This window comes from Lactuca virosa, chromosome 4 (assembly GCF_052849685.1).
Source record: "Lactuca virosa cultivar CGN04683 chromosome 4, Lactuca_virosa_CGN04683_v6, whole genome shotgun sequence".
Lineage (NCBI taxonomy): Eukaryota > Viridiplantae > Streptophyta > Magnoliopsida > Asterales > Asteraceae > Lactuca > Lactuca virosa.
The window spans coordinates 365,522,011-365,536,117 of NC_136429.1; the positions used below are offsets into that span (position 1 = coordinate 365,522,011).

Consider the following 14,107-nt stretch of genomic DNA (forward strand, 5'->3'; position numbering starts at 1 on the left):
TGCATGCGATCAGCCCATTGATCATAGTATTCAGGAATAAGCATCGGAATCTTAGTAGAAGATCCGAGCAGATGAGAGAAAGAAGTCATTGAATTGAGATTGAAGTTCGCCATTGATGTACGGATGTTGATTTTTGAGATTTTTAAGAATTCAATGAAAATGAAAGCAATTAGCTGAATTGAATTGAGATTACAAACAGAACACTCGATTCAACAATTCAATTGTAGAATCGAATTACAACTAACGATCTAGAACGAATTTTCACTTCAAAAAGCGCGGAAACTTTTTGAACCAAAATTGATTCAAAAAACCTTTTGAAACGACGTGAAAATCAGATCACAGGATGTGATTTCTGCTCTGATACCAAATGATGAATCGTGTAATCAAGTGTTAATCAAAATCAGAGTAAAAAGAATGCAGATTGAACAAACGATGTAAATAAGATCTGGTTTCTGCTCATTTATGTTTTCAACGTTTACAGAGAAAAATAGACAGGTTCTGTAAAGTACTCTTATCTAACTCTAGTAAAGTTCCATATTTATAGGAACAGTGAAAGCATACAAAAAATACTAAGGCATTGACACTTAAGCTTCGTATGAAATACACCTTAGTAAATAAACTTAACAAACATTCGAAGGGTACAAAAGACTTCGACATATTACAACTAAATTCGACCCTTACATTTTATATAAGTTTATAGAGTTGCAAGAGCCAAAAGAATCTACTGTTTAGATCATTTGAAGACTTGAATACATTATTTAATGCAATTGAACGTGAAATCAATCAACAAGTTAAATACAAACATTTATTGTAAATAAGTTACAAACATGTATCGCTATCGAGTTACTTGATCATACTCAATATCAAAACTCTCTAAGAAAAAGTTAAAACATTTACCTTATAATCTTTTATTCTCACCAAATCAATCTAAAATAAGAAACATTATTATTTCAATATTTTGTCACTAAATTGAAGTATTGAACTAAAAACAAACTGATGAATCAAATTTGAATATGCACAAGTCAACTTTCAAATTATTAATATATAACTAAGCATGTAATATTTAAGAAGTAGATTAGTAAGTATATAGGAATTTGTAACAACATAATTTGAACAGAAGATTTTTATTAGATTGTTAATTAAACAAAATATTTTCCATATATATTATGCTTAGACATATAATTATGAGTTTAATTCATTAAAGCTTTCTATGTAATTGTTCTTATTATAGTTTTTGTTATATATTATTAATGATATAATGATATAATTACTAATGTGAAATAAACTTTTGTTATATTTTTGAAATAAAAAAAAATATTGTTATTTTATATTGTTGAACTCTGAATAATATTTTTGACTGATATAGTGGTTTTTATATAATTTACTATTTGTTTGTCTATAATACTTAAAAAGCATTTGTATTTTTCTAGGCATGAAAAATTGAATATTTTGTCTGTCTGTAATTTTTCTCATATATGAAATAAAGTAATTTATATATAAATTATAAAATTTTAATATCAAAATCTGCAACATATAATGTGTACCTGGTTCCCCTTAACATGACATCAATCCAATGTTTATTTGTAAGATGAGATTTACATTTTTAACCAACTTATTATAGGACATTAATAGTCATGTATAATAATAATAGAGAGTTGTAATTTCAGTTATGTTTGAACGGTTAACTAAATTGTTTCATCTTTTACAGTGCTAACTTCCAATTAGACAAAAAAAAAAGATGGGCTCCAATGAAAATATTCAAAAAATCAATTCTTGCCAAAAGGCATGAATGTCGAGTAATCCCTCCAACAAACATAAGACCCTCTTAACAAAAATTCACATTCGATCTATAGATTAGAAACACAATTAAAACCGCAAAACTGACCATGTACATCCGCTACTTGTTCTTTGGAATATTGAATGCTCCCGAAAATAAACTATTCGTTGTCGCCGGTTTGGAAATGAGTTGTTACTATGTAATTTTTTTTCCTTTTTTTTAATTTGGTCATTTTTATGTTTTGTAAATCGGTTAATATTTAATGGTTTTTATGGTTTGATCTGATAGCCGCAAGGAAACTATTCACCAAAATAAATTAATCTCTGTCCGGAAACTATTCGCCCCCGCCGCTTTGCGCGGGTGCACTACTAGTATATATATATATATATATATATATATATATATATATATATATATATATATATATATAGAGAGAGAGAGAGAGAAAGAGAGCTAGGTTATTTTGTTTCTTACATTTATTGTATGCTAGAATGCACCAATAGGAATTTAGTAAATTAAATAATTATTTAATTAAATAAATATAGATATTAAATGATTTCCACAATTGTATGTATATTAAATGATATCCATAATTATAATTCTATTTTTATGGAAACTAATTAAATCTGTCATTAATGTCAGCAATAACATTCTTTCAGAATGAATTCGCATCTAGGTTTTTATATATGAGTTCGTATTTTGTTTCAGGACTCACTCACTTAAAATACAATAAAGTTGCATTGAATATGAAGAATGAGAGTGTATTCTACTAGAATACACTCTCATTCTGCTGGATTACACTCTCATTCTTCTAGATATGAATTCATTCTGAAAGAATATTATTGTTGACATTAATGACGAATTTAATTAGTTTCTATAAAAATGAGTTATAAGTATGGATAGCATTTAATATACATATAATTAATACTAAATTCCTATTGGTGCATTCTAGCACACAATAGATGTGAGAAACATTTGAACCTACCTATATATATATATATATATATATATATATATATATATATATATATATATATAGGTTTAGGTTCATTTGAGACCATGTTAATTTTGTGAGACCGTGAGACACAATCTAAAAATAAATTTAAAATGCAAAATAAAAGGAAAAATCCGAAAATTCTTTTTTTAATTGTTATTTTCATCATTTTATTTACCTAAAAAAATATAAATAAATAAATAAAAATTACCATTTTTTTTTAAAAATACGTGAAATATTCTTTTATCTACAAAATGAATGACTAGGATTACGTCTCCCCGTCTCACAAAATATAATGGTCTCATATGAACCTAACTATATATATATATATATATATATATATATATATATATATATATATATATATATATATATATATATATATAGTCAATATCAAATAAGAAGGAAAAATATTTGGTAGGAAGGTAAAAAGTTTTTTTTCTACATATTTTTTTCGCGAACAAACAAAATGAATCATTAGATGATTCATTTGTAAGATGATTCACAAGAAAAAATTCTCAAAAAAACATCTCGATGATTCATTTATACAATGATTTTGTTGTTATTCACTAAAAATGTCATAAAAGTGAATTTTTTCTGAATTTACTTAAAAATGAATCATAAAGATGTTTTTTTGGGAATTTTTTCTTGTGAATCATCTTACAAATGAATCATCTAGTGATTCATTTATTTTGTTCGTCAAAAAAATATATAGAAAAAAAACTTCTTACCTTCCTACCAAAAATTTCCTTCTTACCGGATCTATATATATATATATATATATATATATATATATATATATATATATATATATATATATATATATATATATATATATTGCGATGCGGTAAAGTTTGAACTGCGGTTTCATAATTGAAAACCGCAAAGTGCAGTTTAACCAAGTTATGAACTGCACATTGATGCGCAAAATATTTAAACCACAATTTGGTGAGGTTTGCATCTTTTATGCAGTTTGATGAAGACTTCTACTGTTACAGTATAATTATGAGTATATTAGATTTTTTTTTCACATTAGATCCAAATTTTAATCCTTTTCACCAACTCAAAAATCTTCGGTACTGTAGTTAACACATTTTTAAAATTTATAAACATCCCTAAAATTTAAAGACTCGGAGGATAGATCTCCTAAGTAAAAGTCTAGAGTAATGATACATTGCAGACAAATAAATAAAAATTGTAGTGTACTCATATGGCAATAAAAGAAGAATGTATATGAATGTAAGTTATAAATGCATCCGGACCTTACTCATGGTATCCTTACAGGCTACAGCTACATCCATCTCATCCAAAACTCAAAGGAAGACTACATGTGCTTGGTCCCCGTTGATGTGTCCTCACTCCTTATTGTATTGAGCTAATAATCTTGATTTGAGTTTGATCATTGATGCGATGAGTTAGCAAGATTTTGAGCTTCAAAAAAGAGGAATTCCTCAATTTCAAATTGGAGAATGCCATAATTTATGGGGAATAATGCCATGAAATACAAAAATGATACGAATTGAATAACTGGAGGCTAGAGCTACATTCTTTAAGACCCGGATGAGAAATTTGATCTATATATGAAATGAAAGAGCAGCTGCAGTTGCAAAGATTGAGAAATCTAGTAAAGGCGACGTAAATCTAAAGATTCTTTTAGAAACCAAAACAAAACAAAATAGCAATTTATACAAGAGAAAAATAAAATGAAAATAAAAAAACAATGTTATATATAAGAAGGTGCTGCAAATTCTATTGATCAACAAAACATGATATCTATCATCTATTTCCTATGGACCCCCCTACTACTAGTCTACATACAACTAAAACACAAAACAATCAACTCCTGTTCTTTTTTCCTCCTCTCCAAATATCCCATCATTTTGCTGTCCTTCCAGCTGAGCTGCCAGTATCATGCCATGTGAGATGTATGTAAGTTGAAGTTTTTCATTATTCCAATAGGCTTTGTGAGATGATCAAGATCAAGATCAAGATGGGCTTCTTCTTCTTCTTCACCTACTAAATATAAAGGGTCTTCTTCACTAGTCCCCACTGTTGTTGTTTCATCAGTTACCCCATCCCCAAAATCTATACTGATATAATCAGCACCCAATTTTCCTTGTTGGCATAAGATATCCTTTAAATTGAAATGATGCTGTCTCTCAGCCTCCTCGGCCCCACCCCCACCGCCACCAACTGCCCCAAAGTAGCGGCCCCTGGAGTGTTTCTGGGTTTTTTGGTTTTGGTTTTTCCTCTTCAATCCTGTGCTTCGGTTTTTAGGATGATGAAGTTTGCAATTTGTGCCTTGAGAACATTCGCCTGTGGCTTCAAATGCTGGGCATGCATACGTGTGCTTCTTTCGACACTGCGAGTTAGAGATATGATCCATTTTACACAATTAAATATCGGTGCGTGCGTGTGTGCGTGCATGTCTTGTCTTGTCTTGTGTTGTGTGTGTGATTAACCCATTCATTATCACCAACTCCAGAGACACTATCACTTCCAGATTCATTGCTATAAAACTAGCTTAAATAAATATTTCAAACTACAATGCCTTACCTTAACACAAATAACTCAAACCACAATAACCTTCTATATTAAAATTTATCACACATACTTCCATTTATTTGTTTATTATCATAGCATCACATCCTACTTTCATATTTAGCTGGATATTTTACTCTTAATACGGGAAAAAAAAATGCTATTTTTGGGCAGTTTTTTAAAGTACAAATGGAAAACTCCAAGTATAATCATAAAGAAATAAATACAACCAAGTAATTTGCTATTTCTTGCATTATATTTTCTTCTTAAGGATAGCATAAACCCTCAGACTATTCTATTATATATATATATATATATATATATATATATATATATATATATATATAGCATTTGACACAAGGTCTGGCCAGGCATTGGCGTAGGCAAGGCAGAAAGAATAAAGATATTACGTCTTTATTAGAAGGAAGTTATAGACATTGATGTTCATTAGTTTTTGTTTGAATTCTTTTCAGCTTCATATTTATTAGTTTTCTATAGGAATATTTTTTAAGATATCAAGTTTGATTCCTAGCCCCACCCCAATATGAAAGAAAATTAGTAAAATGAGAAAGATGATATGATATCCACTCCATGACTACCTCATTGCCATCAGCACAATAACCCTTGAGAAAAGCTTCACAAACAGAGGCAGCTGAGTTCACGTTTACATGTCTATAAGGACAATGTTCATTTGAGCACAATCCTGCCACAAACTTAGTTTAGAATTTTCATCTCTATATATAAATAGGTGAAAGCCATAAAAAAGTAAACCCACCTTGCAGAAAATAAGAGCAATCTTGCATCCTTTCAGGTATGACCTGGATAAAATGTCAATAACAAAGCATAAAACAGAAAGTAACTTCATAAAGACAGACGTGTAAGAAGGGTATGTTTGTTACATGGATGAAACATGAGAAGAGTGGACTTTTTACTTTTATAGGGTTATTTTTAAACGACACTAAATGCAAAAAACAGCCTACTTCCATTTCTCTTGTTTAATCCTACTTTCAGAAGTCAGAACAGCATTGCACTTGCGTTTTTGTTTTATAAATAAAAAAATTGCATTTTGAAAAATCTACATTATACTTTCAAATTTGTTGGTAGCTGTAAGTAGGATGATGTAATAAATAAATCAGTCAAAGCACATGAGGAAAATGAGTAATAAAGCTTACCTTATGAGTTAAGTTGCAATGTGGATTGGAGCATAAACCCTTCAAAAACTTGGTGCAAACTGCAATTTTAGATGAATCATGGATGTAGGGACATTTCCCATCATTATCTTTGTTGCATTTGCCAAACCTTGTGAAAAACTGGCAATACTTTTTCTTTCTAGCCAACCTTGATCTGGCTGTGTGCAAGCTCCATCGAACTTTCTCATTAGCAAACAGACGTGTTCGTCTCTTTGGATTTCTAACAAGTTGGTTACCATTTCCAATACGTAAATACCTGCCAATGCCAATCACACCATTACAAATTTCTATGCTACTACTACTAATCATATCTTAAAAAACCCACAATTATAATAACAACATACTCATCATGGCCAATCAGCAATCTCTTTGGCACGTAAGACCTCCTCATCTCTTCTTTTGAACTCTTGGAAGTTGAAGCTTCCTCATCTGCATATGATATGAGTTAAGATGGAATCCAATAAGCAAAACCCAAATGAATGACTCATTATATTTTAAATGCAATAAATTATTTAACTATGCTTAAATGATACATTTGCTTACAACTATATATAAAATCATAACAAAAGCTCATCGAAACCACCCAACTAAGATTCTAGTAAACAACATATTTTCCAAAAAATAATTTTTTTTTTGTTTTTAGTGAAATCATGAAATTTAGACTAAGATTTGTGTTTTTTTTTAAAGTTGACAAAATAAAAAATATGTTGTATAGTAAATTTTCATCTCATTCCATTCTATCAGATAAAACAAACAGTGGTAGAATCCTTCAATTCTTTCCTGATCAAACTCTACCTACAAGTATCAAGTTACACCAAATCAGTAAGATTAGGCAAAAGATTGCTCTATAAGTCTGCCAGTGGCCACTAACTAACTAACTAACAGGACTTCAGAACCACTTAAAGACCATATGAATAAAAATTATAGGCTAAATACTAAATAAATACAGCAATAAACTTGTAGGTATACCCACATCCTCATCCTATATAGCAACACTGTAAACTCCGCCAAGACAACATCACATTTCTAAGTTCATTTTTTTTTATATTGAGTTAGTTGGATATGAATGAGGTTATTAATACGAATTATAATCATGTTAAAACAGGAGCTGATTGCAACTGTGCTCATAAGCTATAATAGGTTTAATAATGTATTTTTCCTGCAGTCATAGACATCAAATGAGAGTGAAAAGAAAGAATATCTAAATGGCAAAGTAGTTCCCATTCCCACACACTGTCAGCGTCTGTACATAATCTTCCTGTGTGGCTTTACCTGAACTATACGGATCATAGTCATAGGGATATAGCCATATAGGGGGTAATGTATGGTATGTAAGAATTCTATTTTGTCAAGAAAAAATATCAAACAATTCTTGAGAAAGTTAGAATATCATTGCCTAGGAATTATATATATATATATATATATATATATATATATATATATATATATGTTATCCTCGCATTCCTGACAAGATAAATAATTCTTAAAATAGATGGTGTCTAAAGCATTTCTCATTCTGAGACAAGTCAACATTTCTTATATGTATTATGTAATGATGTGTGTAAATATATGTATGTTTGCATAAACACGGTTTTCACAACTCATATCCAATCTCCCACGAGTAGAATAAGGCTAGATGAAGTGAAGAAGCATTCTAAGGCTATTTTCGATGATGAGGATATCACGTCTTTTGCACAGACTATTTCCAACTTTTTATTTTAGGTGGGAGAATTTTTGTCCCATTGACATCAATTCAATTCGAGTCCTACATTTAGCCATCAAAAAACAAGTAAAGCAGGTATGAATATGATGCTATTATTTATTAACCAGGACTGAACCACCTGAAATCCTTTGCAGGGTCCTCCTTGAAGGGTCCATTTTGTATCTAACCAGGCCAATACGAAATATCCGATCTCCTGCCACATAAAAAAAAAAAAAAAAAAAAAAGAAACGCAATTTTTATATGAGATTGATTGCCTTTGCCACACACATAGATGTCTACTCAAGCATCCATCTAATAATATTCTGGCCTACCAGGAGGCTGCCTCTTACTGACTTACTCGACATATTATTATTATTATTATTCCTACTCTTAAGATGCTGCTGCTCTCTCCTTTTCTTCTCAGCTGCTGCAACTGCAAGCGTAGCTTCCTAAAATACACCATAATTACAGTTCAAACATATATCCATACAATTAATTATAAATAAATAGTACACACCTCGTTAGCTTGTTTTGAGTTCTTTTCTATGGATTTTGACCATTTTAAACCCGACCCGCCTACACTTAATAACTTTGACATGCGGAGAGAAAACCCATGCTTTGACCTTGTGTAGATCATCTCTCGCTTTCTTGAAACAAGCAACTTGCGACTGGAACAACAGTCAAATCACAGTTTCTCAAACATAAATAAATAAAATATAGGGTTTAGAGCCAGCTGATATGAAGGAAAAAAAAAAACTCATGATGCAGATATACCTAAGCAAAGATGACGAGCTGTTACTGTGCATGGAAGCTGAAGCATTTCCCCAAAATTTTGTTCTTTTCCATGGAAACAGATGCGGCCTCAGCTTCTGACGTAATGAAACACCGTCTTTTCCCAATGATTGAGCGCCAAGTGTCCAGACTGAAGAGAATCTTGAATTTCTATACTTCTTAAACATACCTGCAAATTAATTATACATAAGAAAAAAAAGCAAGAGAAGTTTATTTTCACAAAACATCAAGAAAAAGAAATGGGTCTAATACTGATTTTGAATTGCATGTTTATGTAACTTATTAATCATAATGTCAATAATCCTTATTATATATGTAAAAGAATCGAGAAATTGAAGACAAACCTTTAGCAGCCTTCCTCACATCTGGGACTGAGTCATCAGCCACCAATGTTCTAATAAGTTGATTTTTCCTCCTCTTATAGTATCCATCAGAAGACTTGTCTAACTCCTGAACACTACTCGTAGCTGCAACCAGCTGGTTGGATTTTGGCTTAACATATTCTATCTTCTTTCCTGCATCTAGTGACTTGTGGCTTTCCGAACAAATCTGATCTTCCAGTGGCGAAGATGGCAAAAACTTAACCGTTGTAGAATCCGGTAATTTGGTGGCAGTATAACCTGATAGTGGTGGTGTTTTGGGCCTCACAACAGCACCTGTTCTTGTCTCAGTTGGGCTTGGGCCTGAAGGATTCAACTGATAGATGGAGGATCTGGAAATGGTGGTAGTTACAGGGCTGCCTTTCCTAACAAGCGTGTTGCCACTACGGATGTAAGCATTCTGAACTGCTCCAACTTGTTTGGTTGGTCGGGGAACGGAAGAGGAAGACGTATTGTTCACAGATCGATGCCAAGTTCGGGGGGGTTTTGAAGGGTTATTGATTCTTGAATTGGTGAAGACTGGCGATGAAAACACTGCTGGGTTCGGTCTCTTAATTGGTATTTTGTTATTCAATCCCTGAGATGTTGATGTGGCTGTCTTGGTTCCTGACAAATGACTTGGTTTTATACTAGTTTTGGAATAATTCTCTACAGATGTATCACCATCCACAGGCTCAGGTACAAACTTTTCACAAATATTTACATCATTGTTACCCAAATTAGAATTAGATGTTGTTTCATCTTTTGGAAAACCAGAAACTATACTGGTTAGCATAGGTTCCCCTGATTTCTCATCAGGCCGTCTAGAAAGAATACTCGATGAGGGTGGTGTTGTACTAGGCTCCCTATGGTCAAGTCTTTGTGTCTCGGTTGATTCAGAATTTAGCTCTACAATCTCCACAACTTCATCTTCAGGCATAGGCTCCCTATAGTCAGGTTTTTGTGTCTCAATTAACTCTACAATCTCAACAATTTCATCTTCAGGCATAGGCTCCCTTTCCCTATGGTCAGGTCTTTGTGTCTCGACTGATTCAGAATTTAACTCTACAATTTCGACAATTTCATCTTCATCTGATGAAATTACCTTGATTGAACTATTTACATTTTGTAGATTCTCACCAGGGGACTGAATTTCTGAAACCTCATTGCTTCTACCAGTAAGAATTGCATTATCTTCAGCAATGGCAATGGCATTTGGAGTTTCTTGAGTACCATCTTCAGGGAATAGGGTTTCCTCTTTTTTTCTTGATACATCATCAAGAAAACCTACTGTGTTACCATTCTCAGGGACTAGATTAATAATCTCATCTGAACAAGCACAACAAGTACTCATTTCTTGGATTTTGACAGATTCATTGTTCACATTCTCATCGGCTGAAAAAGCATAAAAACTAGCATAAGGTTCTGTGGGGCAGTTCTGAATTTGGATTTGATCCTGCCCACATGAAGCAGAAATAGGAGTGCCTTCTGTGGATACCTGTTGAGTATCATTTTCAAGATTCAATGAGACTTCATTTTGGATAAGATCATTCACCAGACCATCATCTATTTCAACTTCTGAACTATCTTTCTCTGAAACCACTTTACTGGAAATCGGTTCTTCTAAAGTGGATGGAGTAGATTCTGCACTTGGGGAATTCTTGTTTTGGCCCTTGACAGATTTGTTATCCTTCTCTGCCAGCTGAAAAATAGATACACTTGGGCTATTTTTAAAGTTAATGAGTTTCCTCTTCTTCTTAAGCCTAAATGACAAGGGTCCAGTGGCAGCACCCTGACCTAAAACTGGATCTTTAAGGCTAAGCTTTTGCTGTTTTGGAGCCTTTTCAGAACTAGAAGGACAGTCTAACCCATTGGAGGAGCTTCCCGATCTTTTTAATGGTGAATTAAACTCAGAGCCTCTCTTAGTCTTTTTATTCCTAACATGTGTGTTGTTATTACCAATCACAGGACTCGAGGGTGTTACAACAGCCTTGGCTACTAGGGCATTCGATTTAAAAGACACATCGAGCTCTACAGGGCTGTGCTCTCTGTCTCCCTCCATCCTATGATCAGAATCCTTACTTGCATGATCTCTGTCTTTATCTTTACCCCTAAAACTACTATTATTTGATTCAACCATGTGAGCTTTAGAGAAATGTTGATCATGGCTTCTGTTCCTATTAGTATTGTTCGGTCTGCCTATCCTAAGTAAAACACTCCTCTTCTGTACTTGCTTAAACTCTTCCCTACCTTCCCTAACCCTATTCACCCTACTGGATTCATATTCGTAATCTCGTGATTGCTCTCTACCGGACACAAACACGACCCCATCATTATTACCAAATTCGTTTTTCTTCCCCTTTATTTGATGAATCCGTCTAGAATCTTCACCATGATGATCCCAAATTCTCTCGTTTTCAGAATTACTCATGTAACGAGGCTCATACTTCTCCACAAAATCCTCATTTCTAGAATTAGAACCAGTAGCTTGGGCGGATGCATAACGATCAATAATTCGACCCTGATGGTCATCATTATTGGAACTGCCACGGAAAACTTGTTGCTCCTGTGAAACAATATTACTAGCATCCCTACTGGCATATCCATTGATGATGTTTTCGTCTCTATACCTACTAGAAGGGATAACGCGTTCCGAAACATGAGGTTTATAATGATTTTCAGAACGGGGATCAGGCGAATACAAGCGGCGATGGTGCTCATCGGGTAAAATAGGATTGCGGTGAGTCAGTTCCGGTGGAACCCTATGCGAATCCGACCAAGAATCCGTTCGGTAATCAAATCGATGAGACTGATTGGAAAACCTAGGTTGGGGAGGGGAAGAGCGGCCGTGATTGGAAAACGAGGGGTTTTGAGCGTCGAGAAAGGTGAAGTGAGATTGGTGGGGGTTGTAAGATGGTGGTGGAGGGGGGACGGGAAGCGGAGGCGGTGGTGGAGGAGGGAGGGAAGGGTATGCAAGCGGCGGAGGAGGGGGGAGATGAAGTGATGGGAGAAGATGCTGCTGGTGATGAGGGTAAAGATTGGGACGGTCATCTGAGAAATTCGTTGGTGGAGGAGGAGGAACGTACCTGTTATGATGGTGGTGGTGGTTGAACGAAGGGAATTCCATCCGGGGGCAGCGCTGTGTGGACGGCCGACAGCGGTTCGCAGGGTTTTGACTTTTCGAGTTGTTTGTGTGCGGATTGGTTTTCTTTTACCCTTCTTGTTTCTTGGGCGGCTGGCTATTAACGGGCGAGTTTAAATACTCCTCCCACTTCTTCATGTTTCATTATACTTCCTTCATGAAATACATTTTGTATGATCTACTAAAAAATAATTGATTTAATTAAATCCATTAATGCCACAAAAGTCATTTTTAATATAATATTTTTTATTTTAATTCTAAACTTTTTTGTTTTTCTTATTTTGCATCATCGTTGAGGAGACATTTCCATTTATCGGCATTAATCCGTTACCAACTTGTAATCTTTTTGTTGTCGGTTTCACACTTCACTCGACTATAATGACTTGAGAGGGTAACGTACTTTAGCTTTTGATCATATTTGGTCACTAAACTTTTTCATGGTTTATTAACCCTTGAACCTGTTGAAAAATGTAAATGTTACCCGTATCACCTGTTTTAGCGAGTTTCACAAGTTTGAACTTTAATACCCATTAAAGGAGTATTAGGTGGAAATGACGTTGACTGTCCCCTCATTAAAGTAGAAGTCGAAATCGCATTTGTTCCTTAAACTTAATTAGGGCACGAATTATTTGTCTCCTTCCATTGTCTCTGAAGAATGGCATCATCATCAACTCCCAGTGATCGAAACTTCATTGCAGTGGATTTCCACTACAATGGGACGTGTAATGCCTGCAGATTCGGGCTAGTCAATTTAGAGACAATAAGCATAAAAAAATGACTTTTTGAAAGAAAATTATTTAGAATAAATAATCTTAACTAAGTTATAGTATATGTCACAAGGGTTCCGTACATATAAAGAACACTGAAATCCGAGTTATAACGAAGAAGTTATGATCTGTCGAAGTTTTACGGCAAAACCGGCACGACACCGGAAATCGTAAAAAGTGAGTTTGCGATAAAATACTTTTTAGCCTTAGCGATCTAAACGAAAATCGTATTATACGTTAAACCGAGAGCGTTCATAAAAAGAACGTCCAAATCTGACTTTGTATGAAGAAGTTATGATTTTTCTAAGATTTAACATAGCAATGCACAGCCCGGAATTCGAATTTTAGATCGACCAATTTTTAGCCGACACAATCTAAACGATAAATGAAGATCTCGTTAATAAGATCGCAACGATATAAAGACAGACGAAAACGGACGTTGGATGACAAAGTTACGAATTTTTAACGGACTTTACATGTTCAGGCCTGTTAAAATATAACTTTAAAAATAAAGTCAAAATTAGCCGACGGAGTCTAAACGAAAGTTGTAGAGTACGTCGCCACCTACGCGTGGATATAAAGAACATCGAAAACGGAGCTCGTATGTGAAAACGGAATGTAGAAGTCGGGAATGAGCTGATGCGAGGAGGGTAACGTGGCTGAATCTCGGCCCTTGCTTGCTCCCACGGACTTCGCTTCGGATCGCAACACGTGCCCCCTCGTATGCGGAGCGTAGCCCTCGTACGCGCAACATAGTGGTATGCACAACGTAGCTCCGAGGAACGCCCAGCGTACCTGCGCATGCCAGCTCCTATAAATAGCATGTGAGGTCCTCCCATATTC

General features: G+C 34.0%; 1 protein-coding gene across 2 annotated transcripts; it reads right to left on the reverse strand.

Annotated features, from left to right (window-relative positions):
• Positions 1-4,475: 4,475 nt before the first annotated feature.
• LOC145108710 (Zinc finger C-x8-C-x5-C-x3-H type family protein) lies at positions 4,476-12,593 on the reverse strand. Of its 2 annotated transcripts, none has more exons than XM_079045785.1 (10): positions 9,341-12,593; positions 8,979-9,165; positions 8,722-8,872; positions 8,593-8,653; positions 8,344-8,418; positions 6,847-6,931; positions 6,485-6,758; positions 6,088-6,130; positions 5,912-6,015; positions 4,476-5,133 (listed from the first exon to the last, which is right to left on the reverse strand). In XM_079045785.1, exons 1-10 carry the CDS (start codon positions 12,480-12,482, stop codon positions 4,681-4,683), a joined length of 4,575 nt encoding a protein of 1,524 aa, XP_078901911.1. In that variant the 5' UTR covers positions 12,483-12,593; the 3' UTR covers positions 4,476-4,680. The 2 variants fall into 2 exon arrangements, with proteins under 2 accessions (XP_078901911.1, XP_078901910.1); XM_079045784.1 differs by having other exon boundaries at positions 8,563-8,653.
• Positions 12,594-14,107: the final 1,514 nt, after the last annotated feature.

Coding starts and splice junctions, on each gene's coding strand:
- LOC145108710 (XM_079045784.1), bottom strand. CDS start 12,482: ATGGAATTCCCTTCGTTCAACCACCACCACCATCATAACAGGTACGTT. Junction 9,166..9,340: donor TGTGAGGAAGGCTGCTAAAG/GTTTGTCTTCAA, acceptor ATTAATTTGCAG/GTATGTTTAAGAAGTATAGA. Junction 6,016..6,087: donor TTGCTCTTATTTTCTGCAAG/GTGGGTTTACTT, acceptor AGTTTGTGGCAG/GATTGTGCTCAAATGAACAT.